This window comes from Crinia signifera, chromosome 7, assembly GCF_055691185.1.
Source record: "Crinia signifera chromosome 7, ASM5569118v1, whole genome shotgun sequence".
Classification (NCBI taxonomy): domain Eukaryota; kingdom Metazoa; phylum Chordata; class Amphibia; order Anura; family Myobatrachidae; genus Crinia; species Crinia signifera.
Window position 1 is genome coordinate 90,823,241 of NC_139223.1, and position 25,035 is coordinate 90,848,275.

Genomic DNA, 25,035 nt, shown 5'->3' on the forward strand with positions numbered 1-25,035 from the left:
TCCCATCCCCCTACAAACCAGAGCACATGGCACCACATGCAGCATAGCTGAACAGTATAGGTTATAAAGGAACTATCAAAAACCAGGGTAATATCATTGGGAATAGTGCGGCATCGCGTAAAGTTGAAATATGAAGTTGCAGTGAGCCTGTAGCCAGGCCCGGCGACAGGGGGGGGGGGGGGGTGTCAAAGGGGACAGCTGTAGCCCCAACCATCAGATGGGGCCCCAGAATCAGCCACACATCCGTGCAGTCAGCCGCCCGGTACCCGATTGCTGTTGGCGGCTGACACATAACACCCCCCCAACAAGAATAAATGCAGCCGCGGCGCTGCAGACTCGGGGGAAGCTTCCTTGGGATGCCTGTCAGAACACACAACTTCCGGCCTCCGCTTACTCACACTGACATGAGCGCCGCAGCAGCACGGGCTCATGTCAGTGTGTGTAAGCGCGCGGCGGCCAGGATCTGCGTGTTTAAACAGGCATCCCCAGGAAGATTCCCTGCCCGAGTCTGCAGCAGAAGTAGTGGGGGGGGGGGGTGTTATGTGTCAGCCGCCCACAGCAATCGAGTGCCTGGCGGCTGACTGCAGGGGGTGGGGGGGCCCCAGAAATATAAATTTCTGGGGCCCCAATATTTCTGTTGCCGGCCCTACCTGTAGCACAGGTACAGTCATGGATATAGGCCAGTCCTCATCACACATAGGCACAGGTTCAATATGTATTGCAGGGTCACAGCAAGTAAACTTAGTAATCACATCACAGTTTTTGGATGCTTCAGGGGTAGATATAAGGAGAAAGGTATCCAAATCCAAGACAGCAGGAGTTACAGAAATCACAGGAGAGCAGTAGTTATCCTTCCTACCAACCCCTGATACATATGCACATGACATGGAGGACATTTTCATCCTTATGTCTTCAGGATATGTGGAGGATACAGAAGTATAGGAGGCAGATGTATCATCCATAGACCCTCCACTATCTTTAACTGTGGGGTAGAGAGCTTCCAGGTGTATCACCTCAAGATTAAATAGGAGTCTCTCAGTCGATGCCTGAGTGATGTGTAGATAGGAGATATCCATATTGTACTATGCGCGCCACGCACTTCGTGCACAAGGGTAGACCAAGGAATCTCCAAAATGGCCGCGACCTCACCTCACACGCCGATCCGGCACAGATGAGCAATAGGGAGCAGTCAGGAGGGTCCAGTCCAGCCAGGCAGCAAACCCAGACAGCCCCCAAGAGCAGACTCACAGCTCTGCCAGATGTCAAATAGGAAGACTCATCCGGCGATGCCCGACAGTGCAGGCTGGCGCGCCACGCAGAAAAGGGCCACTGGCAGAATCGGGCCAAAAGTGGAGAAGGACACAGATGATAGTCAGTGGGGATGCCGCAATGAGTGCAGAAAGGTTTCTCTATCCTTAGGGTGCAGTGAAGGAGTTGGAGCTGCATAAACAAGGTAAATATCAGGATTTTAGGTGGGAGGGCCAGCAGACACGTCTTCTCCTGTTCACTTCAGGCCACGCCCCCCCGGTGCATTCATTATCTGACCATCACATTTTACAGGTCTATACATGGTCCTAAAAACATGAACTGTTTGGTAGCAATCAAGGACTGGTTTGGCCACTCCTAGGATAGCTTTTTCTTCAAGTAGGTTTAGGGAAGGCACAGTCCCTTCTCCCTTAATGGACTTTTTAGGATTCCAGAATCAGAGAATATGCACCAAATTTAATAGGTTGTGAGTGTTTGGGAAATTTATATGGCAAATCAACCTGGTTCTGCAGTGTAAATGATTGCTGCTTTACATCTGCCCCAAAATAGGCACAGCCATGCAGTACACATGGTTGTGCCTATTTTGAGAACAAATTTGTACTGTGATCAGATCTGAATAAGGCCCACAGTGTAGATGGTGTGATGCCTAAAAGATTAGGGAATGCTCATACAGTTGATTTACCCAAAGGTTTGCCCGTTCAGTGGCAGGATCTTTAGAGGTGGGTTTCCAAAAGCAGTCCACAATCTCCTACTCATTGGAGCAAGAGCAGTAGTCTGGGGGGTGTTAGAAGAACCTAGTAGTGGCTGGGAACATTATTGTACATAGTCTTTTTATACACTGAATACTGTATGGAATACAGTGTTAATATTTAACACTTTAGTCTGTGGTAAAGGCTGTATCAAACCTTGAAATAATATAAATAAGTATTAAGGAAAAAGGTTACACATACCCTAACAAATAAATACACAAGCATAATAACCAGTACTGCACATTCTAAACTCGTATTTTTCCACCTTATGGTAAGACTCCTGTCTCTTCTTCCTGGTGGCTACTCTCTGGTCCAGTGCACTGATTGAGGACTCAGATTCACACACACCGCAAACTTAGTAGAAGAAGCTTCAACCATTGTGTATGTGCAGCAGCAACATGCCTCCCTGCTGCATCACAAGAGCCTCCCACTGGCCCTCCTAAAAAACTCAACCCACTAAATCATAACTCCACTTGCACCTGATGTGTACAGATTAAAAGAGGATTGACCATCAGGTGCCTGAAAATCGGTGATGCACCTGTATTTTAAAATATTTTATAGTGATGCCCAACTACAGACCAAAGTGGGGCCGTGCACTGCTCTCATTATGACCCCTACACACGTAGCAGTGTAGGGTTATTTTCTAAGTGATCTAGTCATATTAAGTCAGATTGCTTAGAAAATGCTACGTGTGTAGGCACCATTAATCTAATTCTGATATTACCTGTCTAATAATAAAAAAAACTTTTAGCACCTGTGGCCAAGTAAAAGGAAATAAAAACACACACACACGGTGACAGAAGCAAACTGCCTTTGTTTTAAATCTCAACTTTTAAACATATTTAGCTGATGTAATTAAATATTATTTCATTTAAATTTATTAAAAGTTATATTTTAATTGCGGTTATCCAAAGTGCGCCACTCATTTTCTTTCTACCAATCTACCCAGTGTATTGGTCTAAGGCTCCACTCCCTAAAAATAATGGAAGTTTTACACTAATATAATACAGGAGTTTTTCTATTAAATTACCTAAATAAGTCCTGGTTCGATAGCTCCTCTGTACATTTCTTTACAGTATTTCTTGGTTATATGACACTTTTTGGGTACCATGCTCTATCATGTTACCAGTAGCCTCCATGCCCACTAGAATGGTCTCAATAATAGTTAACCAATAAATGTTATCACCAGTGGCAACTCATACCTTATGGCAAGAGGGGGGCTGCCGCTGGCCGAAAATGGTGCCCCCCGCCACTGCCGCTCCTACTAATTCCCTCCACAGGCGTAGCGGTAACGGCACCTGTACTAAGATGACAAAGGCTGGGACTGACGCATGTGCAGTACATACCTCTGTACTGCGCATGCGGCCAGGTTCCATGAACTGCTCCAGCAACAACCCATAGAACAAAAATCACTGTCCCATAGCCTGTATAATACAGATGACAGGAAATGGGACCGGCACGTGCACAGTACCGACGTAGGTACTGCGCATGTGCTGACACTAGATTTCATATCAGCAGCCCATAGAAAGGTGTCCCGGAGGCAGGTCGGACTTCCAATAAGAAGTCACTGTCAGGCACAGGGAAGCTAGTACAGTCTGTCTTCATTAGTGTGGCGGATTTTCCCGAGCGGGGGGGGGGGGGGAGGGGGGGGTAGGGGGGAGCCAGGAACAGGGCAAGTATGGAAATTCCAACCATATGGAAGTATGGAAATTCCAATAGTTTTGGTTATTGCACACAGTCTTTTTTTTTTTTTTTTTAAACACAAACATCCTAAATGTGCATGACAGTGTTAATTTCGTATTTAAATAACTTTCTACTGCATGTCATTTACCAACCTATTTGTTTTTTATTTACATTTACATCAAATATTTATTTTCTCTACCGTATAATGCAGATCTGAGCTGGTTAAAGGAAAAAAAAAAAAGCTGTACTTTACACTGTGTGGCGACATTGCTATATCTTCCTTCACACTGTATATACAGTAACATAACATTCCTTGGTTATATATTCACCAGTAGAACGTGCTGTAGCTTGTTGTCAATGTGCAATCTATAAAACCTGTCAACTATTTGTTCTATCTTGCTGAGAAAATTAGTAAATAATCAGGCATTGTAATCTCTTGTTTATCATTTGTCTGTGGCTTGTGTCAGATTACCTTTCCAGTCTGCAATTCTGTTCTACAGCACTGTTATTGTTCAGCCATTGCTGGTGCTGCCAATTGCTGAAGCATTGTTAAAAAATAAACAGTAGGCGTTATGATACATTTCATTTATCTCTATGAAACGTCTAATAAATTGGACAATGAGCTATTGACTTCTACTTAATGCTGCTTGCGTAACAACAGTTACATGCTTTACATGTACTGTATTCTGAATTGCAGTGAAGCCATACTTTTACATCTTGTGTCGTATACAGTTTAAAGCGACTAACCTGGCAATCAGATGAACCCAGACCATTTCCTTGTACAGCGATTACTTAATGTTTTGCTAAGCACAGAAGTTAAATCAAACATTAACATGAGTACATGGCGGAGTTGGACACCAATAACACAAGTAGACAGGTGTAGCACTGAACAGTGCATGCTGCCCTGGGAAAGGAATTTGGAAACTAAAGAAAGTAGCATTCACTACTATACTAATGGGTATCCAATTATCAGCAGTCATTTACCACAGATTCGCTTTGGGCTATCCAATTAGCCAATGGTGTCTCAGGCATGTATACCAATCCACAACAGTCCTGGTTTTCTGCGAGAACAATCGGGTCTGGATTCTTAAGCCCTGATTCAGCTTGACCTGCAAAGCTGCGAAATTCACAGCTTTGCGGGTCATGTAAACGCTGGCCGCACGAAGGTCCATCCGCCACCCACACACAGATTGCACCCACGCATGTATGCAAATTAATGTTTTGCATAAACATCCCATTCGCAGTCGTTGACCATCATCGACGACTGCGAATGGATGTTACATTTCTGAACACCCTGTGCAGGAAGCGGGCGGCCAGCTGACATCCGCCCATTTGTTATAGGACAAAACCTGTACTTGTTAGCCAGTAGAAATCACAGAATCTATCAAGGGGTGGAAATGCATTGCAGGTGATAATTCATTTGCATGGGAAAAGTGGTTATAACTAGAGATGAGCGGGTCCGGATTCCCGAGATCCGACAGATCCGAATATCGGGGATCCGGGCCAGATCCGAGCCGGCTCGGGAGTTCCCGCCTGAATTCCGGACCAATAACGAGGCCGAACGTCATCATCGCGCTGTCGGATTCTAGCGGGAGCGGGATCTTATAAAAGACGCACGCGCGCCCCGCCATCTTCACTCCAATCTTGGAGAGGGAAGAGGGTGGTTGGGAAGCTCTGTGTGCTCCGTGCTGTGCTCTGTGCCATGTGCTCCGTGACCTGACCTGTGCCCTCACTGCCCTGTGCTGTGCTCCGTGCCATGTGCTCCGTGCTGTGCTCCGTGACCTGCCCTGTGCTGTGCTCCGTGCCATGTGCTCCGTGCTGTGCTCCGTGAACTGCCCTCACTGCCCTGTGTTGTAGACTTGAGAGTCAGTGACTGTTTATAGGCCTGAGCCCTACAGTGTGATTTAACTAACTAGGTGCTGCAGTGCTCACACGCAGGGGCTGCAGTGTCCACTGTCCAGGGGCTGTCCTGTGGCCCGTGCCCTGTTGTGATTTATTTAGCCCTAAGCCCTGTGTTGTGATTTATTTAGCCCTGAACCCTGTGTTTTTTGTGATTTAACTAACTAACTCAGTGCTGCAGTGCTCACACGCAGGGGCTTCAGTGCTGCTGAGTAGTACACTGTGTACAGGGGCTGCAGTAATACAAGGGGCTGTGTCCAGTGTGACGGCCTATATCTTATCCATTGTCCAGTGTCACGAGTCACTCACGACATATATCCTGTGTCCTGTCCTGTGTGACGACTGACGACATATCCTGTGTCCAGTGTGACGACATATATCCTGTGTCCAGTGTGACAACAATATATCCAGTGTCACAAGTCACAACATATATCCTGTGTCCAGTGTGACATGTAATGTGTGCCGGCATATATCCTGTGTCCAGCGTGACATATATCCAGTGTCCAGTGTGACGACATATATCCTGTGTCCAGTGTGACGACATATATCCTGTGTCCAGTGTGACGACATATACAGTATCCTGTGTCCAGTGTGACGACATATATCCTGTGTCCAGTGTGACGACATATATCCAGTGTCCAGTGTGACATATATCCATTGTCCAGTGTGACTACATATATCCAGTGTCCAGTGTGACAGGGGCTGTGTCCAGTGTACAGGGGCTGTGTCCAGGGGTTGTGTCCAGTGTACAGGGGTTGTGTCCAGTATACAGGAGCTGTGTACAGGAGCTGTGTCCTGTGTCCAGGGGCAGTGTCCAGTGTGACGGCTGTGTCCAGTGTACAGGAGCTGTGTCCCGGGTGGTGTCCAGAGGCTGTGTCCATTGTCCAGGGGCCGTGTCCAGGGGCTGTGTCCAGGGTAACGGGCTGTGTCCAGGGTAACGGGCTGTGTCCATTGTCCAGGGGCTGTGTCCAGGGTGACGGGCTGTGTCCAGTGTCCAGGGGCAGTGTCCAGTGTGAAGGCTATGTCCAGTGTACAGGAGCTGTGTCCAGAGGCTGTGTCCAGTGTGACTGCTCTGTCCATTGTCCAGGGGCTGTGTCCAGTGATATGGCTGTGTCCAGTGTACAAGAGCTGTGTCCAGAGGCTGTGTCCATTGTCCAGGGGCTGTGTCCAGGGTGACAGGCTGTGCCCAGTGTACAAGAGCTGTGTCCAGAGGCTGTGTCCATTGTCCAGGGGCTGTGTCTAGGGTGACGGGCTGTGTCCAGTGTACAAGAGCTGTATCCAGAGGCTGTGTCCATTGTCCAGGGGCTGTGTCCAGGGTGACGGGCTGTGTCCAGTGTCCAGGGGCAGTGTCCAGGGGCTGTGTCCAGGGGCAGTGTCCAGTGTCCAAGGGGCCGTGTCCAGTGTGACAGGCTGTGTCCAGTGTAAAGTAAGAAAAATAAATAAAAGTAATAAATAAAATAAAAACACATTTTTGGAGGATGATGGAGGAGGAAATAGTGGGAGATCAGCAACCTGATAGAAGTGCTGAAGCTGCTACCACCAGTCATGACAAGGCCGATACCTCTTTGTATTTGCTCTTTGGAGCATTTCTCTTTTTTTGGGATAGTTTATTAAACTGCCACCCTGTCTGCCCCGGCAGTGCCACTCTGCCAGGTTGGAAGTGTAAGGTCCACATGTATGTGATGCCGACTGCTGTCGCTTAGCTTAGTCATCCAGCTACCTCGGTATACCCTTTTGGCCCAACTACAGTAAATGAAAACAATTTTGTAAGCTGTTAAGTGATCAAAATTGACTAGAAATAAGTGGAAACTAATGTAATTGAGGTTAATAATACTTTAGGGGCAAAAACAGACCCAAATTCTGTTATTTTAGCCATTTTTAGCATTTTTTCATAAAAATCCAGATCCAAAACCAAAACCCACAAGGGTGGTTTTGCCAAAATCAATCCAGATCCAAAACACGAAGTGAGATCCAGATCCAAAACCAAAACCCGAAAAAGTGGCCGCCGCACATCTCTAGTTATAACATTTCTTTTCTTCAGCTACTGAGCAGGTTAAAAAAAATCAGGAAAATCCCTACTTTTAAAAGTGGATTCAAATGACACAAATGTTTAATTTTCATTATTATTTTTCACTGTTTTAGAAAAATGCTTAACAATCATTTGACACAAATCTGAACCCCAAATATGTTGCTTTTGCTGTCTAAAACAAACACAATTTCAGTGCGCACACACAAAAATCACAAATACAAAAATTGATTAGTATCAATGCATTATATATTTACCAATTCCGTTGGACACTTCTCCTTTAAGACAATGTGCACTGCGTTTTGGACCTGATTGCATCTAGTTCAAAATGCATGCGATATGCTAAAGCAGCATGTGTTTTGAACTAGATGTGATGTGATCTAGTCTACTCCAAAAAGTACGTACTGCACATACTTTTTGTACCTTATGATATGAGGTACGTGGATCTTGCATTGCACCGCAAGGTAAAATAGCACCTTATGTGGGCAGCTTTAAAGGAGAAGTGGCCATATACAGACTTGGTAAATATATGATGCATCAAGGCTAATTAATTTTTGCATATTTTTTTAAAAGATCCACCTTTTTATGCATTTGTGATTTTTATGTGTGTGCACACTGAAATGTATTGATTTTATGATTATGTGTGGGTAAAAAACCATAATATAGTACAATGGTTCTCAACCCAGGTCCTCAAGTACCCCCAACAGTGCTTTTTTTCCAGGTCAGCCAGCAGGTGCACTCATTATTCAGACACCTTTTAAAAGATTCACAGGTTGCACATATGATTCTGTCAGGAGACCTGGAAGATGTGTACTGTTGGGGGGTACTGGAGGACAAAGGCTGGGAACTACTACTGATACAATCGTAGTTTGAGATATCCATGTCAGACTTATTCTGACTAGATTATATATCAGTGCAGATATGCATTGAACATTTGAGTATTCAATGACCTTTACATTGACCTGATGCTTGGTATACTCACTGGCAGTCAATGGCAGAACAATTATATAGATGCTGCACTTTTTTATGCCAATTTAGTGGTCATACTTTACATATAGCACTAGGATCTATAATATAAACATTTATATGTATTTTGCCCATTTTTATAGCACACATGTATTCACACATGGCAGTGAAATGCTGACCTCCATAGAAGAGTGCACATATATTGTTAATATGTTTCTTTTGCAGTATGAAGGTTTCCTCCAGCTTTCTACCATATGTATGTTTCTGCTGATTTGTTGACTCACTAATGCTCTGAAAGCGTGCCAGGATTGTTCCTTTGTTCTGTACTAGAAAAGCTTTCAGTTTCCAGCTAAAATAAATGTCTTGTGCATCAAGCACAAAACTAGGAACAGGCATTCTTTTACATTTTTCTTGTTATAAATTATATTTCAACTTTTCAGCATTTTAAGTTCTTATTTTTACATATTTATGCTGGAAGTGTTCACTTAATGACTCCCTTACCACATATGAGTTGACACCAAGAGGTATTGTATTACACAATGGTGCACCTCCGAATGTCAGATTGTAAATGATCAATTTGAATTATACACGCTCTGAACTGATTTTTTTTCAATACTTACAGTACCCTCTGGAGCCGTGTAGGCAGTGGCATTGCTGCAGAAATGATCAGGAAAATGGCTTGCTGGCCACGTTCCCAGCATTGCGCAGTAAAAAAAAAATCAGAGGAAAATGGCCACTGTGCCATTTTCCTGGTGACCTGTGCATGTGCAATAGTCACTGGGAAGCACTAGGGTCCTCTAGTAACCTTAATGCCCAGAGTCTACTACACACTGCCAACTAAAGATGAGGGGCCCCAAGTCTGCACACATGCCTCCTCCTCTCTAGAAGCACCCCAAAAAAGGGGTATAATGTATCTACTAATCACAAAGAAAGCCACTGTACTGTATGCCTACACACTTTATGGGAGCATTAGATATCGTATCTTGCAAAAAAACAAACACACCTATATCCAACTCTGAATGAGCCTCAGTACATGACTTGTTCTCTTTAAACTATTGTCCGCTCTTTCTAAATCTCCTTTTAATGCATACAGTTTATTTTTAAATTTAAGAGAAATGTTAAGATTTTTGCTATTGGATTGAGAACTACCTTTTGTTTGTTCATAGGGTTGGTGTAGAAGTGCTGCTCAGTGACTTGGAAATTAATAAAGACGAATTTTCTTTTGGAAGATCGAAAATATTCATCCGTAATCCACGAACTGTATGTCTGCTTTTTCGCTTGCTATTTCTGTATATGTAAAAACCGAGGAAGAGGGAAGAGTATTAGGTGAAAACTATTTAGGTGCAACTAGTATGCACACATTTTGATGATGATGGGAGTGGACAAAAGTGAGGTACCTGTATAATGAAAGAATTTGTGGTCAGAGAGTGAGAAGGCAATGTGTGAGATTGAAAAATACGAGGTCCATGGGGTGTCCATACTGATGGGTGAGAAAGACTAGATGAGAAAGTAAGCTTGATGAATTTCTAAGCAGCAGTAACAGGAGAATTCTTTATGGTGATGTTGAATACCCTAGAACAGGGGTTCTCAAACTGTCCTCAGCACCCCACAAAGTTCAGGTTTTCCAGGTCACCCGGCAGGTGCAGAGGTACATTCATTACTCATTGACACATTTTTAAAGATCCACAGGTATAGCTGATTATTTCACTTGTGATTCTGTGAAGGGACGTGCAAAACATGCACCGTGTGGGGTCCTGAGGACCGACTTTGAGAACCTGTGCCCTATAATAAGAAAAGGTAGGTCAACTCAGGAAAAGAACTCAGAAAATCAAATGCTGGAGTTATCAAGGAATTGGAAAACTGGGCTATGAGTGATAAATAATTAGCAACATATATTTGGAATGGTATATAGCAGTGATGGCTAAAGGAGACCATACACGCTCCGTTCTGTGCTCCGTCCGTTCTGTACTAGGAGATGCGCGCTCCCGCGCATCTCATAGTACAGTACAAAAAAATAGTATGTGCTGCACCTACTTTTTCCTCTAGCTTTACATTGTATCGCATTGCATGCACAATGCATGCGATGCGATACAATGTGCACTTTAAAAGTACAGAACGGACGCCCAGAACGGAGCGTGCATGGGCTCCTTAACACTGACGGTTAGCCATGCATCAGTTTAGCATGGCAAAATAGTAAAATTGTAACAGGGCATGCTGGGATGTGTAGTTCAACAACAGCTGGAGTGTCAAGGTTAGCCATCACTGGTATATAGGCTTGTAAAGCAATCTTAAAGAAGAGGCACAGCTAGTGACAACATTTTATTATTGGCAAAAGTCCTCCTGTTTAAATCCTATTTTTCGGACCAAATCCTGGAGTTTTATTTTTGACAAAGTAATGTACAGTATATGTTTATTGTACAGTATGGGTTTATTTATTAATGTACAGTATGGGTTTATTAATGTACAGTATGGGTTTATTTATTAATGTACAGTATGGGTTTATTAATGTACAGTATGGGTTTAAACCATACAACTGTGCTTTTCCTAAACCCCTGAGATGACAATAGGGGCTTTATACTAGCTGTGCAATGCTGCTAGTTATGAGAAAATGTATATATGTATTTTTATGGCAAAACAGTAGGACTATCTGACTGTAGCTTTTTCATTAAGACTATGAAAACAGTGTTCTCAGGGATCTGGTATGCCTAATGTAATGCACACACGTGAGTCAGACTAACTTTCTATTCAATTTGGACTTTTTAGTTAAAAAAAATCAAATCTATTTTGAATTTCCAGCTGCATTTGATAACGATTCGATGCTCCCCTTTAGTATACTGTAAATCGAAGCGAAAAATAGACTGTGCAGGCAAGACTATTACCACTTTCAGACAGCATGAATAACCCAGTAATCACCGGCAATTATCCTGCTTTTGAAAAGCCGGGTTTTTCGACCGCCGCTGTCATGCCCCATTCACACAGGAGAGCAAATCTCCGGGTCTAAAATTTAGACTCGGAGATTTGCTCTATTACACAGGGTTTTCACCTGTATGAAAAGGGTCGATCCTGATCTTAAACTCTGGGTCTCCGACCAGTGTTCCCTCTAAGCTGTGCGCACGTGCGCGCGCACACAACTCAACAAGCATGCGCACAGACATTACAACAGAGCGCACAAAGAGGCAGTGGTCCCTTTTTGCAGTTGTGGACTCAATTAATGTGTGTTTCACCCATTAACTACATTGTGTGCTGTGTTTTGAATGTTTAAATGTTTATTATCATTTTGAAGTAAAGTTAACACAAATACTGAACATAATTTTCCAGTTATATATAAGTGACGCACAAAAATTTAAATTTCCTTCCAAAGTTGCACAGCCAAAATCTTTTGCCGCACACAGCCTTCGTAAAATAAGAGGGAACATTGTCTCCGACCCTTGTCTTTTGTAGGGTCGGAGACCTGGAGTTTAAGATCCGGATCGACCCTTTCACACAGAAAACGGACCCGTGTATTTAAGGAAATTCCCGGGAGTAAACTGCTTAAGCCAGGAATTTCATTTTCTGTGTGAAAGGGGTATAAATGTAACAAGTCTGTATTATATAGTCATCGAATGTGTACACTGCTCCATGCAATTCGATCCTGATTCCATCCCGATCGAATGGAAAGAGAATTGCACCATATGTACACATCTTAAGGCCCCCATAGACTATGCGATTTTGGACCTATTCCACGTGATGGGCCGATAAATCGCGTGAAATCGGACCAAAATCGCATGTGTGTGACGTGATACAATCCGATGTGCGGTCCCATGCGCATCGGACCGGATCAGGAGTGGCCGTCACCTGCTCCTCACTCACACTGCCGCTGCCTGCCCCACTGCTCCTCACCGCCCTGCAGCTCCCCGTTTTTTTTTACATGTGATAAATCGCACTAGGTCAACACAAGCAAAAGGACGACATGGAAATGGTAGACCCAGGAAAAGGTTGACATGAGTTTTTAAATTTTTTTGGTGTATGTCAACATGGGCTCCCAATTAGTGTAACACCTACCCTCGCATAGATTGCTTTGCCATGTCGACCTAATGCTTGTGTTGACTTTTGGCCATGTTTGCTTAGTTCATGTGACATTTGGACCATGTTGACCATTTTCCTGTCGACTAATGGTGGTCAACCTATTCACTGTTGACCTCATTACTGTCGGCTGTAATACGCTAAATAGGTGCAAAACATTTGAAACAATATTTTTTTATTGTCTGCGTAGAAGCTTATTTCACTTGCATAGATCCATTACATTTTTTGGCTGCATTCTTCTGCGATTAAATAAAACCTTTTTTTTTTTTAAAGTGTTTCCTTATGAGCTTCTAAATCCTATTAATTTGTAAATTTAGACCACAATGTTCATCGAGTTTTTCTGTCGTATCTATCATAGCTGTTCAAGCTGGAGGAGTTGAGGAAGGAACGTCTGGAAGACCTAGCAACTCTAATCCAGAAAATCTACAGGGGATGGAAGTGCCGCACTCATTTCCTCCTGATGAAAAGGAGCCAAACGGTGGTGGCTGCCTGGGTCAGGCGCTATCTTGTAAGTTACGTTTCTCTTTATTGCGGTAATCTAGCTAGAACAACTCTCCTGACCTAGGGCTGTTCACAGTACAAGACTAAGATAATGATGGAAATAAATTCAAATTATATAATCTTACATTCAAACTGACTTGGGTGTATGTATTTATAGATGCAAAGTTATATTAACATCTGACAACTGTTGCAGAAGTAACTGTATTTACCAAACGGGTATGTAAGTAGGGCAGAGGGGAAACTGTGACAATGTCAGGAATGTCTACAGTATTAATAGCATATAAAGCTACTTAAACTTATATATATATATATATATATATATATATATATATATATATATATATACACCAACATATTAAACAAAGCCATGTAGGGGCGTAGGGAGGGCGGAGCTGGTGGAGCACAAGCTCCGGCCGCCAAAGGGGTGCAAGTATGCGATGCTGGGGGCGGTCGGCTCATCTGGGACTTGAACTCGCTTCCTGATTGGCTGCTTAGCGTTCTCGCCTCTGACTGTGAGTCTGTGACTGTGTGTGCGCTGCACTGTGCTCCAGGCTTGTTAGCTCTGAGTGTGACCCCCCCCCCCCTATCCCCTGTGGCTGCAGCTGTGTCAGACTGGCAGTGGCTGTGCTCCCCTTAGTTGCCCCCCCCCCCCTGGCCCTGCTGCCCCTTGGCCCCTTTTATCCCCTGCTGGCCAATGTTTCCCCCTGCTGCCCTTCCCTAACAGGGCCCACCTACTCAGCCTAGAACATGCAACCCCTGGCATAGAGCATAAGAGCCCTCCCCTAAGTTGCCCCCCCCCCCCCCACTGGCCCCTGCTGCCCTGTCCTAGCAGGGCACTTCTGCTAAGCCTAGAGCATGCAACCACTAGTATGGAGCATGGAACCCCTGGCATCGAGCATGAAGCATTGAAACCCCTGCTATCGAGCATGAAACCTGTAGCATGTAGGTAAGCAAGACTTATGTGGCATAATATGTAATAGGCATTATGTTGTGTGGTATAATTAGTACTGGACATTACAGCGCGTAGCATGATGTGTAATGGGCATTATGGTGGGTGGCATTATGTGTAATGGGCATTACGGTGGGTGGTATTATGTTTAATGGGCATTACGGTGTGTGGCAGTATGTGGAATGGGCATTACGGTGTGTGGCAGTATGTGGAATGGGCATTACGGTGTGTGGCATTGTGTGTTATGGGCATTACAGTGCAAATTTTTTTCTGGGAGGGGGGCGCGAAACATACCCTTGCTTCGGGCACCATTTCACCAAGCTACACCGCTGAAGCTATGTAATAACACACCAGTACACAAGAACATAAAAAAATAATGAAAGTACATAGAAATAGTTGAAAACAACAAAAAGGATGAAGGCAGACCCTATGTTGTGCTGGAGAGAATCATTGGGGGAATACAGCACTTCCATATAGTGAGCACAATAGAGAACCACAGTGACGGCGTGGCAGAGAGACGCGTTTCACTGAGGAAAGACTGCTTTGTCATAGGCAGGGCTTTTAGCTTTATTTTCACATTTCATTAAAATTTTTTGCAACTTGACGTTCAATACCTATTTTTCCAGTGTACAAAATAAGATGATATAGAGGTGCCATGCACAAGTCTACACAGATACAACTTTATAACATATTCTCTTACAGCTAATAGAACAGCACAAATTGTAAAAAACCGGGGGTTATGAATTACAACTGATACCAATTGGGACCAGCTAATTCACATTCCTGGTGCTCTAGTTTTTAAATGAAAAGGTTCCTTTAAGGTGCTTGTAGTGTGCACCGAATAAGTATAAACCTAGCTGCTGCACGTGTTAAATGAGCTAGCCCAGCTCATGAAGGGTGAAAGAATGTAAGGGGGGGTTTCAACACAATTGCGCTGCTAGGTATGATGTATATAGATGACTCTGAGTACAGTTATGTCTGACCAAAAAAGAAGAACACTGGACACGCTGAATGATTTGTAAATTTTTATAGAAATGTAAAAAAAGAATTAACACATATACATACACAATATAACTAAAAAATACACCTAAATAGTTTAAAAGCATATAGGGTTCAATCACAAATGATCAGATGTGTCTCCAGAATTTAATGTGGAAATCCCACTAATAGGAATGGCTCAGTTCAGATCCTGGTGTATCCAGAATATATTATATATTTTTGGTGAAACAAAGTTATTTATCCTGCAACAAGATGTTACTAGTGCCAATTAGCGTGTAGACATAACATGCGCTAGGTGGAAGGCAGTTCATCAAACAAATAGATTAGGGTAATAAGTTTTTTCACCCATAGATGTTAATGGTGGCGGGGAGCTTTATAGATGTCGATAGCTCAACCCTAATGCAGGTTTTTTTCAGATGCGGGTTCAAACAGCCAGGTTGCTCCGTGCAAATAATGGTGGTGTGGAGGGCGCTGATAGCGCTGCAACGGGTGTCCCCAGTATGATGATCCGGGGGACCGGCCGTACGGTGGTATAGTTCTCCCTACCACCGTACGGCCGGTCAACTAAAAACCAAAACCACCCATTGTCGTTACCATTCCAGTGGCAAATGCAGGATTTCTAGTACAGAGTGTCCAGAGTGTCCAAATGCAGTCCAATCTTCCACTGCAGTACAGTGGAGAAAGTGTGGGAGTCTGTCGGAACAGTAGAAAAACCTAGTAATGACCCTGGACATTTATGTAGACAATGGTCTTTTTATACACTGGATACTGTGTGGAAAACAGTATCAATATCCACAGCTATAGATGTTATCTAGTATATGCTCTATCAAACATGTAAATAATATAAATAAGTGATCAGGAAAAGGTTAAAGCTACCATAACAAATAAATACCCCAAATAAAAGAACCATTATTGCACCTTCTAAGCACACATTCTCCCACCTCATGTTAAAGCTCCTGTCTCTTCTTCCTTTTAGCTACTCTCTGGTACAGTGCACTGGTTTATGACTTGGATACACACACACACACGGCAAACTTGGTAGAAGTTCTCGCTCTCTCCGCTCTTCACAAGATCTCCGTCTCTCTTCTGCACGGATCACTAGCTCCCATTCACTATTACAGGACTTTCATCGGGCTGCTCCCATCCTATGGAATGCCCAACCATGCACAATAAGACTCTCCACTAGCATCCAAATTTTCAAGCGTACCCTGAAAACTCACCTCTTCAGGAGCTTCAAAAGTGATACAATGGAGAGTGATAAACAACCAGCCAATCAGCTCCTGTCTGATATTTTTATTTATTTATTTACAGTTACTTATATATCACAGCATATTCCATTGCGCTTTACAATTGGAAACAACAGTGATAAAACAAACTGGGTAGATACAAACCGACATGGATGTAGGAGGGCCCTGTTCGTAAGCTTACAATCTATATTTTTCAAACGCAGTCTGTGACATGGCAGGTAGGAGCTGATTGGCTGGCTGTTTATCACTTTCCATTTTATCACTTTTGAAGCTTAGTGCATCTGGCCCAGAAACTGGCAATGTGTGCATTTTGAATGGCGATATTGGTGGTATAAGATTTTCCATAATGTTAATCGCAGATATACACAGATAGATTTTTCACATTAATGTTGTCCTTTCTGTAAAAGCACAAAGGACACTTATTTATATTGTATTATGTATCATTGTAGTGAAAACCACAAATTCCTCTGATACCCAAAATAGAAAGATTTTGTCATTCAAGCCACTAAACATTGCCTGATGTAATGTTCTCCGTTTCCCCAACACAGCAACAGAACAAGTACAAGCGGATTAAGAGCTCTACCATTGTGGTACAGTCCTTTACCAGAGGATGGAAGGTGAGTCATCCATTATAATTTCCATTTTCCTTTTTTTTACTTAAGCATTGGCTGACTTTATACTTTTGTGTTCAAGAGATTTAGCAGAGGAATGAACATGAGCTGGAATTGCTTTTCCTTATTACTTTCATTCACATTTTCACGTTTGTGATGATTATAACATTGCTGATAATTTTCTCCTTAAAGCTTCTATTTGTGACAGCGGCTGGCAGAGTTTACTATGTGATGGCTCATAAAATACATACAGCAATTCTAGTCATGGCTCTAAAGCAAACAGACAAGCCCTATAACGTATGAATTAAGAAAACCATATAAAACCTATAGGATTATAATGTTACACTTCATTGCGTAGAAATAATGTTTAAGATCTTTTATGAAATGACTGAGCCTGTGTAAGCAGTAATCCGTTAAATATGGGCTGTGACTAATTTAGCTTGTCCTTACCCTAATACATATGGAGCACCTGTCATTCAGCGCCAGCTCTCACCAGATCCCCTCCACTGGCGAGATCTGGTGGACAGGCACTCCATCTGACGGGCACACGCATGTGCGTCCCCATCACTTGGTGGTGGGTGGCTAAAATCCTGCTCGTCTCCGCTTCAGTTAGGCTGGCAGGGTTAGGGGTGGTGCAGTGAGGAGGTGGAGAGCTCCACCAGAACGGAGCATGCAAGAGTCTTGCGGATCCACGCAAGTGGATTCAAATGTCTCATAATGAGAGACTCTGCTAGTAATGGGTGTCTTTTTTTTGCCTAAAATGCTTCTTAGTTGCAACATGATGTGGCTATGATGCTCTAGAACAAGGGTCCTCAAACTATTTTGCTCTGGGACCCCATCAGACAATAAAAATAATTACGGGACCCCAGCAAGTTACTGCAGGAGGTCATCACATCACATGTGTAGTCAGCAGACAGCACATGCATGGCAGCATTGTGAAGGCACACACTGAAAGGAACGAAAGTGGTTGACTGCGCTAAATAATGGAAGCAAATTATCTAGTACAATGAATGGATTAATAAAGACAATAATGATAATAGTGATAATAAAATTGGTCAGGTGTGTGGTGAAAAAAGATTGAACAATTTATTTTAGCTCTATTGACATGAATAAAAGACAAAATAAAATAGCAATAAAATAGTTAAAAGATGACACTGATCATATAGTCACCCTCTGATGAATGTGAACAGTCCAGTTCAATTGATCGGTCTTGGATTTTGGATCCTGTTGGTGGAATTGGATGAGTGAATCCACACCTGGAGATATCGAATTCTCCTGTAGAATGGTGGCAAAGTGAGGGGCCAGTTCACTTTGCAAAGGATGGTTGGATGTCACACTGTGTGTGGTACCCGGGGATAGTATTGCGGTACTCGGGGGAGCACTGGACCTCTATGATCCCAGCCGGGCTTGTTCATATATTCTGTATCAACCTATAGCTTGAGTTGTTAACAGCAGAGAGAAGAGCGAGAAGTGCCCAGCAATAGTCAGAATTAGATGTATCCCAGCATCCTTTGCACTGTTCACCAACAGGATTCTGCTGACCCTCTCTGAAGGATCACTGAATCACTGAATCACTTTATGAGATTAGAAAAGTCATCAGCCTAATGGTCAGCAACATAGAGTCGCGACCCCATGCTGAGAAGGTCGGGACCCACTTTGGGGTCAGGACCGCTGCTCTAGGAGACTGTGTTGAGTAATTACATATGAAACACTTACCTGTGTATGACTGAGTCTCTGAATCTGTATATCAAGTCCTGCAAAGTAGCAGCCTCAGCTTTTTGTCAATACAAGTTCCATTGTGCTCTGTATACAAAATCCATCACACACAATATAAGTGTTGTATATCGAATTAATCTGTACAGTCTTCTGAATTGTCCTAATCAGATTGCATTGGGACAAAGACACATTTTTGGAAAAAAAGCTAAGTAGAGTTGCATGGGTCTTGGCAGCTCAATTGTTCCAGGCATCTTATGCTGCATGGCGTATTGAGGCTAGCTGTATGAGGATGTATTTATATACTGTATCTCCCCCTATCCAATTTTGTGTTACTTTTAACTGTCCTACCTTTCACACCTTTAGTCTAGTGGTGGGGGCCCCACTGGGACTCAGGGACCACACACACACTGCACCCATTATAAATACTCCACTTTTTGTCCTATATAGTGATATCAACAACATGGACATTCCTAGAGGCAGATGACTCCCTTTGTTTGATCGGAGATTGTGTGTACAGCATTTACTATCCTGACCGTAATATAAACTAGAGGTGTGCAGGCTCTGATTTACTCTGATTTCAAAGCAGGATCTTATTGGCTATCAACTGTCAAAAACCATCATGTGATTTGGGATAGCCAATAAGATCCATCCTGCCTTGAAATCAGAGTAATGGGCCCCATACATCAGCAATTAATTGTGACAATTTTCAGATATGGAGATGATTGCCACAATTAATTTTAGATGTGTGGGCTCCCCCTTTTGCCAATCCCAATCAAAATCGCCAATCGATTGCTTAATCAGGTTTTTAAACATGCTTAATAATCTGGTATTATCTGCAGATCTTTTTTATATGTGTGGGCATTCCCAATTCGTCTTCCTCATCTATTTACATTATGAACAGCTGAAATGACAATCGATTGGGCAATTTCCAGATATGAAGATGCAATTTTTAGATGGGAAAAATCTGCCGATCACTGAAAAAATCTGTAATGTGTGGGCAAAGTCAGATAGATTGTAAAATCCATTTATCTGGCCAAAATATCCCAATATCTGAAAATCCATAAATTGTGATTGCTGATGTATGGGGCCCATAAATCAGAGCCTGCACATCTCTAATATAAACCTGGTTATCCCATATCTCTTATCATGTATGTTTCTAATTTGATGTAGCTTGCAGTTAGTTCTTGCTCTTTGTAAAGAGTTTGCTACTGTATATGCCAAACGTTTAGTAAATTATATTTTACTTTTGTTCTTAGGCCCGTAAGATTCTTCGGGAACTTAAGTACCAGAAACTGTGCAATGAGGCAGCTACCACAATTGCAGCTTACTGGCATGGGACACAGGTAAGACCATTAACAGAGTTTCATAACCACTGTAGAGTGAAAGCATTGGGTCCACAGCATATTGTGAGAACTGTACTGATCTTTCAATTAACCTAATAATTACTATTACAAAGCAAAAGCTGAAATAAATGTTTTCCCCCCCCTGGTATCGCCACTCACGGATTCCTGCTATAACTATTTACGCTCTCTACGCTTCTCTTTAACCACATTTTCAAATGCACCACAGGCGCAAAGGGAACTGAGACGACTGAAGGAAGAGGCTAGAAATAAACTTGCTATTGCTGTAATATGGGCTTACTGGCTTGGACTTAAGGTATTTCACGCAAACATCCAAACCACCATCACCACCAATTAGCCCTCTAATCTGAGTAATCACTAATTCACTAATGCTGGCTAATGCATGTCCGTTTCTTCAACCATTACATTAGAAATCCCTTGGTTTGTGTCTGTCACCATTACTGCATGCTTGCTATATTTTGTGATTGATCAAAGCAATTTTAGAATTAGAATCAACAATGAAATGTATTATTTGGGGTTAAACGTACATTTGGCTAGAATGCATGTGTGATGATAAATAATGATAATAATAATAATAATATTCATCATCATCCTCTTTTCAAAGTATGTGCTTGATAATGTGGAATATTTGCATTGTTTATATAAAAACATTACTTAGTTTCTTATTGTATTTCATTTTTTTGGGAAATAAATAATCTATTATTATAGACATTCCCAACCTTTTTCCTTAAGGCACATCAGCATTGCAGATTTTGTGATTTTCAGGCTTAGCACAGATGGTTATATTAAAATAATGGAGGTACAGATGTGTCATCAATACACCATGGATTGTGAACTGTAACTCTGCTAACGTTGGAAAACGTTTTTTTCTTTAAAAAATCATATGCGCATTGCTGTGCATATAAGTCGCACAAGCAAACCTTGCTGATTAAAATAATGTACAGCATTCCTATTTTCTGTGTGTGACTGCGGTTATAGCTGCATACGGAATACAGGAAAACACTGTGACATAGCATTTCATATGTAGATACAGCTGCAGTCACACACAATATAGGCATGTCTCATATTATTTTGAATTAGCAAGGCCTTTTGTGTCTTGTATGCATAGCAATGCAAATAATTTTCAAGGAAAAAGTCACACAAAAAGATGCTCTACAGCAGGCATGTCCAACTATGGCCCTCCAGATGTTGTGAAACTACACATCCCAGCATGCTTTGCCACAGTATTGCTATTAGAGAATGCTAAAACTATTGCAAAGCATGCTGGGATGTGTAGTTTCAAAACATGTGGAGGGCCAACGTTGGACATGCCTGCTCTACAGTATCGAGTCACACCACTGCATGGTGCGACTAGGAGGGCTGTTTAACACACAGAGGCTAAATGTATATGAACACACCTGTACTAATACAGTAACTTGTTAATAAGCATGGAAACCATTTAAAGCTGGACTGTTAAGGTGCGTACACACTGGCCGATATATTGGTCATTTGATTGACAGCTTAGTGGGTGGGTGTATGCAAATGCACCTGCCCATTTGGGATGTCCATCCTAACGGAACAGGTAGCTTGTATGGAGAACATGCTGCCTGATTCTGTCTGCAGATATATCTGCAGATCGATTGTGCTGCAGATTTATCTATTGTGTGTGCCTTGAGGACCTAGGTTGGGAATGCCTGTTTTAAGGTATTTGTCTCTTTACTGACTTGATCATCTTTCAGCCAAACTCCTGTGCTGTCCAGAATTGTTTATTTTTGTTGCCTGGGGTAACCATAATAAAGCTGCTCACTGTATACAAAAGAATTCCAATGCACAGAGTACAGCATTGATGGGTCCTGTCCCAGAGCACTTAAAATACATAATGTAATTTGTAAGTAATAAGCGCTCAAGTTATGGTTTTCGTGGGTCCTATGTGTATGTCTACCCAGAGGTAGAGCTGGAATGTAAAGGGAGCTGCAGTCTATCGGGTGGGTCCTGGTCACCCTGTTAAGTACAGTAATTGAAAAAAGAGATGGATAGATTGCGCTCACCTGTGATGCAGTAAATATATGTGTGAGTATATAGAAATTTAAAGATAGGGGTGAATGAGTAAGTAAATTCAGATAGAGACGGTAAAGTAAAATTCAAAGGGAATTTATTGAAGGTAATATTATGTTAAAGAAATGTACGGAGTCCTGATAAATGCAGGAATAGGCCAGCGGGGTATCACTCCACAAGGCCTTATCTGAAGTATAAGTCTGACCTATGTAGGTCCCTTTAGTCCATAGGTCCCTTAGTAGGAACCTATGTACCTTAGTGGGTGACCGCAGCGGTCTGTCAGGGCAATGGGATGAGGGAATGCACTTGGCAATGTTCAATGTTCAAGCCCCGTGGAGCTCAATAAATAATGATGATGGAAAAATGTCTTGTATAGAAAGTGCTATGGCAATAGTCCATAGAGGTGTAATGCCGGCGTGGAGGGCAGTGAGCGGCGTCCCGCTATGCGCTCTTACCTGATCGTCGCTGGAGGGTTCTGCCGCCTTGCTGGGGTTGGTGGTGTGTTGGGCTCGGGTGATTGCACAGCCGTGCGGCAACACCCGGCTCCACAGTCACTGTCTCCCGTGACTTCCGGGTTCCGCTATCGCGAGATCGCGGTTCCCTGGGCAACGCTTGACAGCGTGCTGCGGGCTCGTACTCCCGGCTGGGAGGAGGCTGCTGCAGGGGGCGGATGATGGTGGAAGCTGGATTGTAGAATGAATGCAATGTCCCAACGCGTTTCAGCCACTAGGGCCTTTGTCAAGGATAAGTGGTGTAGTTTGGAGGGAGTATATATAGGGGTGTGGGCTGGACAGTAATTGATGGTAATTAAAAGTAATTGAAAGCTTTCATTCTAGGTTGTATCCGGTGGGGAAATGAATGGGTTAATGGAAAAAATTCTTAGAGCTGTTTGCGTTGTGTGCATGATAGATACAGACTAAGAGATACAATTTATGTGCATACAATAATTGTGGGGATCGATGTTTATGAACCAATAATCGGTTCTAATTGTTTTTTATTATTCTTAATAGTGTAGTGATGGTGTGTTGTATTTTATGTGTGTTGCTCTCTAGTCAGTGCACTGTTCAGTAATAACTTGTGCACAGTTAACACTGCGCAGATGTTTTGGGGCAGTAAAAGTACCTGTGGATTCAATCAAAAGCTTGATTGGTTGGCATTGATGATGAATATTAATGTGGATCCATCGGTATTCTATATATTGTAAGGATTTGAAGGAAAAGGAGGGAGAAGGCTGCTAGCAAATGAGAGGAAATACAAGATCAGGAGTGAGGAAAAGTAAATAGGGAGGGGAGAGATAAAGTAGGAGAAAGGTAGAGTAATGAGGATGGGAATGAAAGATATGTGAATTGATGTTTATGGTATGTGGTATGTTGGTATTTATTGTGAGCTGATGAGGCTAAGTGTTTTTATTGACGTCAGGGACTGTAATCACTTAGTGATTGTACCGCTATTAAAATCAATATTTAAACCGTTAGGTGTTAGTGTTTTCAAGTGGAAAATCCAATATAGTTCTTTTCTATTTAGGGTGTCTAAATGGTTCCCGCCTCTCCAGTTTCTTTCGGGTAATTCTATTGCCATGAAAAATAGTCCCTTAGGGTCAGATCCATGGCACTCCTTGTAGTGAAGTGAAACACTATGAGCCTCATAACCTATCCGTATATTCCGGATATGCTCATATATGCGGGTTTTGAGGGGGCGAGTGGTCCTCCCCACGTATTCCTTACCACATGGGCACCTTAGTATGTAAATTAACCCCTGGTTGTTGCATGTGATAGTCTGATGTATCTTGAAGGATTGTCCCGTGGTAGTGGAAGTCCATGTTTGTATTGATTTTGTGGTGTTGGATGATAGGTTCTTGCAGCCGGCGCATCGGCCACAATGGTAAAAGCCTGTTTTCTTTGTGAGTGTGGTTTGGGTCGTGGTGACTGGTTTAATGTGGTTCTGAACTAATTTTTTGCGGATGTCTGGTGCTTTCCTGTATATAACGGTAGGTTTATCTTGCAATATGGATCCTAAGTCATTGTCCTCTTTGAGTATGTGCCAGTGTTTTGTTATGATTTGTTTGATCTTGTGTGCTGATTGACTGTATTGTGTGATGAAAGTAATGTCTGTTGTTTTCTGTTCTTTATCATTGAGTTTTGGTTGTAAAGTATCTGTTCTGTCAAGTTGGATGGTGTTTTGGTATGCCTGTTCTACTAATTCCTTATCATAGTTTTTTTCCAGGAATTGTTGTTTGAGGTCCAGTCCTTGTTGCATGTAATCATCAAGTTTTGTGCAATTGCGCCTGATGCGTCTGAACTGCCCTTTTGGGATATTTTCTATCCACGGCCTATGGTGTACACTGTTATATAGAATGTAACTATTGACGTCGACATTCTTCTTGTATGTTTTTGTGTGTAGTTGTCCATTGTCAATAAATACCTCTAAATCCAGGAATTCTACTTTTTCTTGGCTGATGTTGGTTGTAAATGTTATCCACTAGGGATAATCAGGCGCCCTGCAATGAGCTGAGTCTCTGAATAGAGCAGCTGCTTGGTTGTGAGGGTAGTCACTCCTCACTCAGAATTACAAAAGAAACAAGAGGACTCACACTAGGTGAGTCAAGCAGCGCTCAGATCAATGAAATAATACCAGAGAATTATAAAGGTATAACAATTTTTACTGTATCTTTAAAAACACATGTATATCAATACACAAATAAAATCAATTTATAATGACATAATGAATGAAGGGGGGGGGGGGGGAAGTAAAAGTAAACTGGAATGAATGTATAAGAAATAAATAAATTTGAACAAAAAAAGTCCCGCCTCAATGGACACAGGAAGGTGGACTGTGTCGACACTTTTTTTGGACAAACAGTTGGTAAGTGCACGTTACCGATAATGAATGATGAATCCCATAGATTGTGATGATGCTGGGGGTCCTCACGATGTATGCGGAGATGTTAAATGCCGCTGGAGGTAATC

At 42.6% G+C, this 25,035-nt stretch overlaps 1 protein-coding gene across 5 annotated transcripts in view; it reads left to right on the plus strand.

The window, feature by feature from the left end:
• MYO1B (myosin IB) overlaps positions 1-25,035 on the plus strand; it is a 299,289-nt gene that overhangs the window by 225,850 nt on the left and 48,404 nt on the right. For 3 of the 5 annotated variants that reach the window (XM_083153484.1, XM_083153488.1, XM_083153486.1), the window contains exons 19-23: positions 9,756-9,849; positions 13,010-13,159; positions 16,896-16,964; positions 19,931-20,017; positions 20,244-20,330. In XM_083153484.1, the coding sequence (XP_083009610.1) occupies positions 9,756-9,849; positions 13,010-13,159; positions 16,896-16,964; positions 19,931-20,017; positions 20,244-20,330 (487 nt within the window). The remainder of the gene's footprint in view (positions 1-9,755; positions 9,850-13,009; positions 13,160-16,895; positions 16,965-19,930; positions 20,018-20,243; positions 20,331-25,035) is intronic. The other 2 variants (XM_083153487.1, XM_083153489.1) reach the window with 1 other exon arrangement.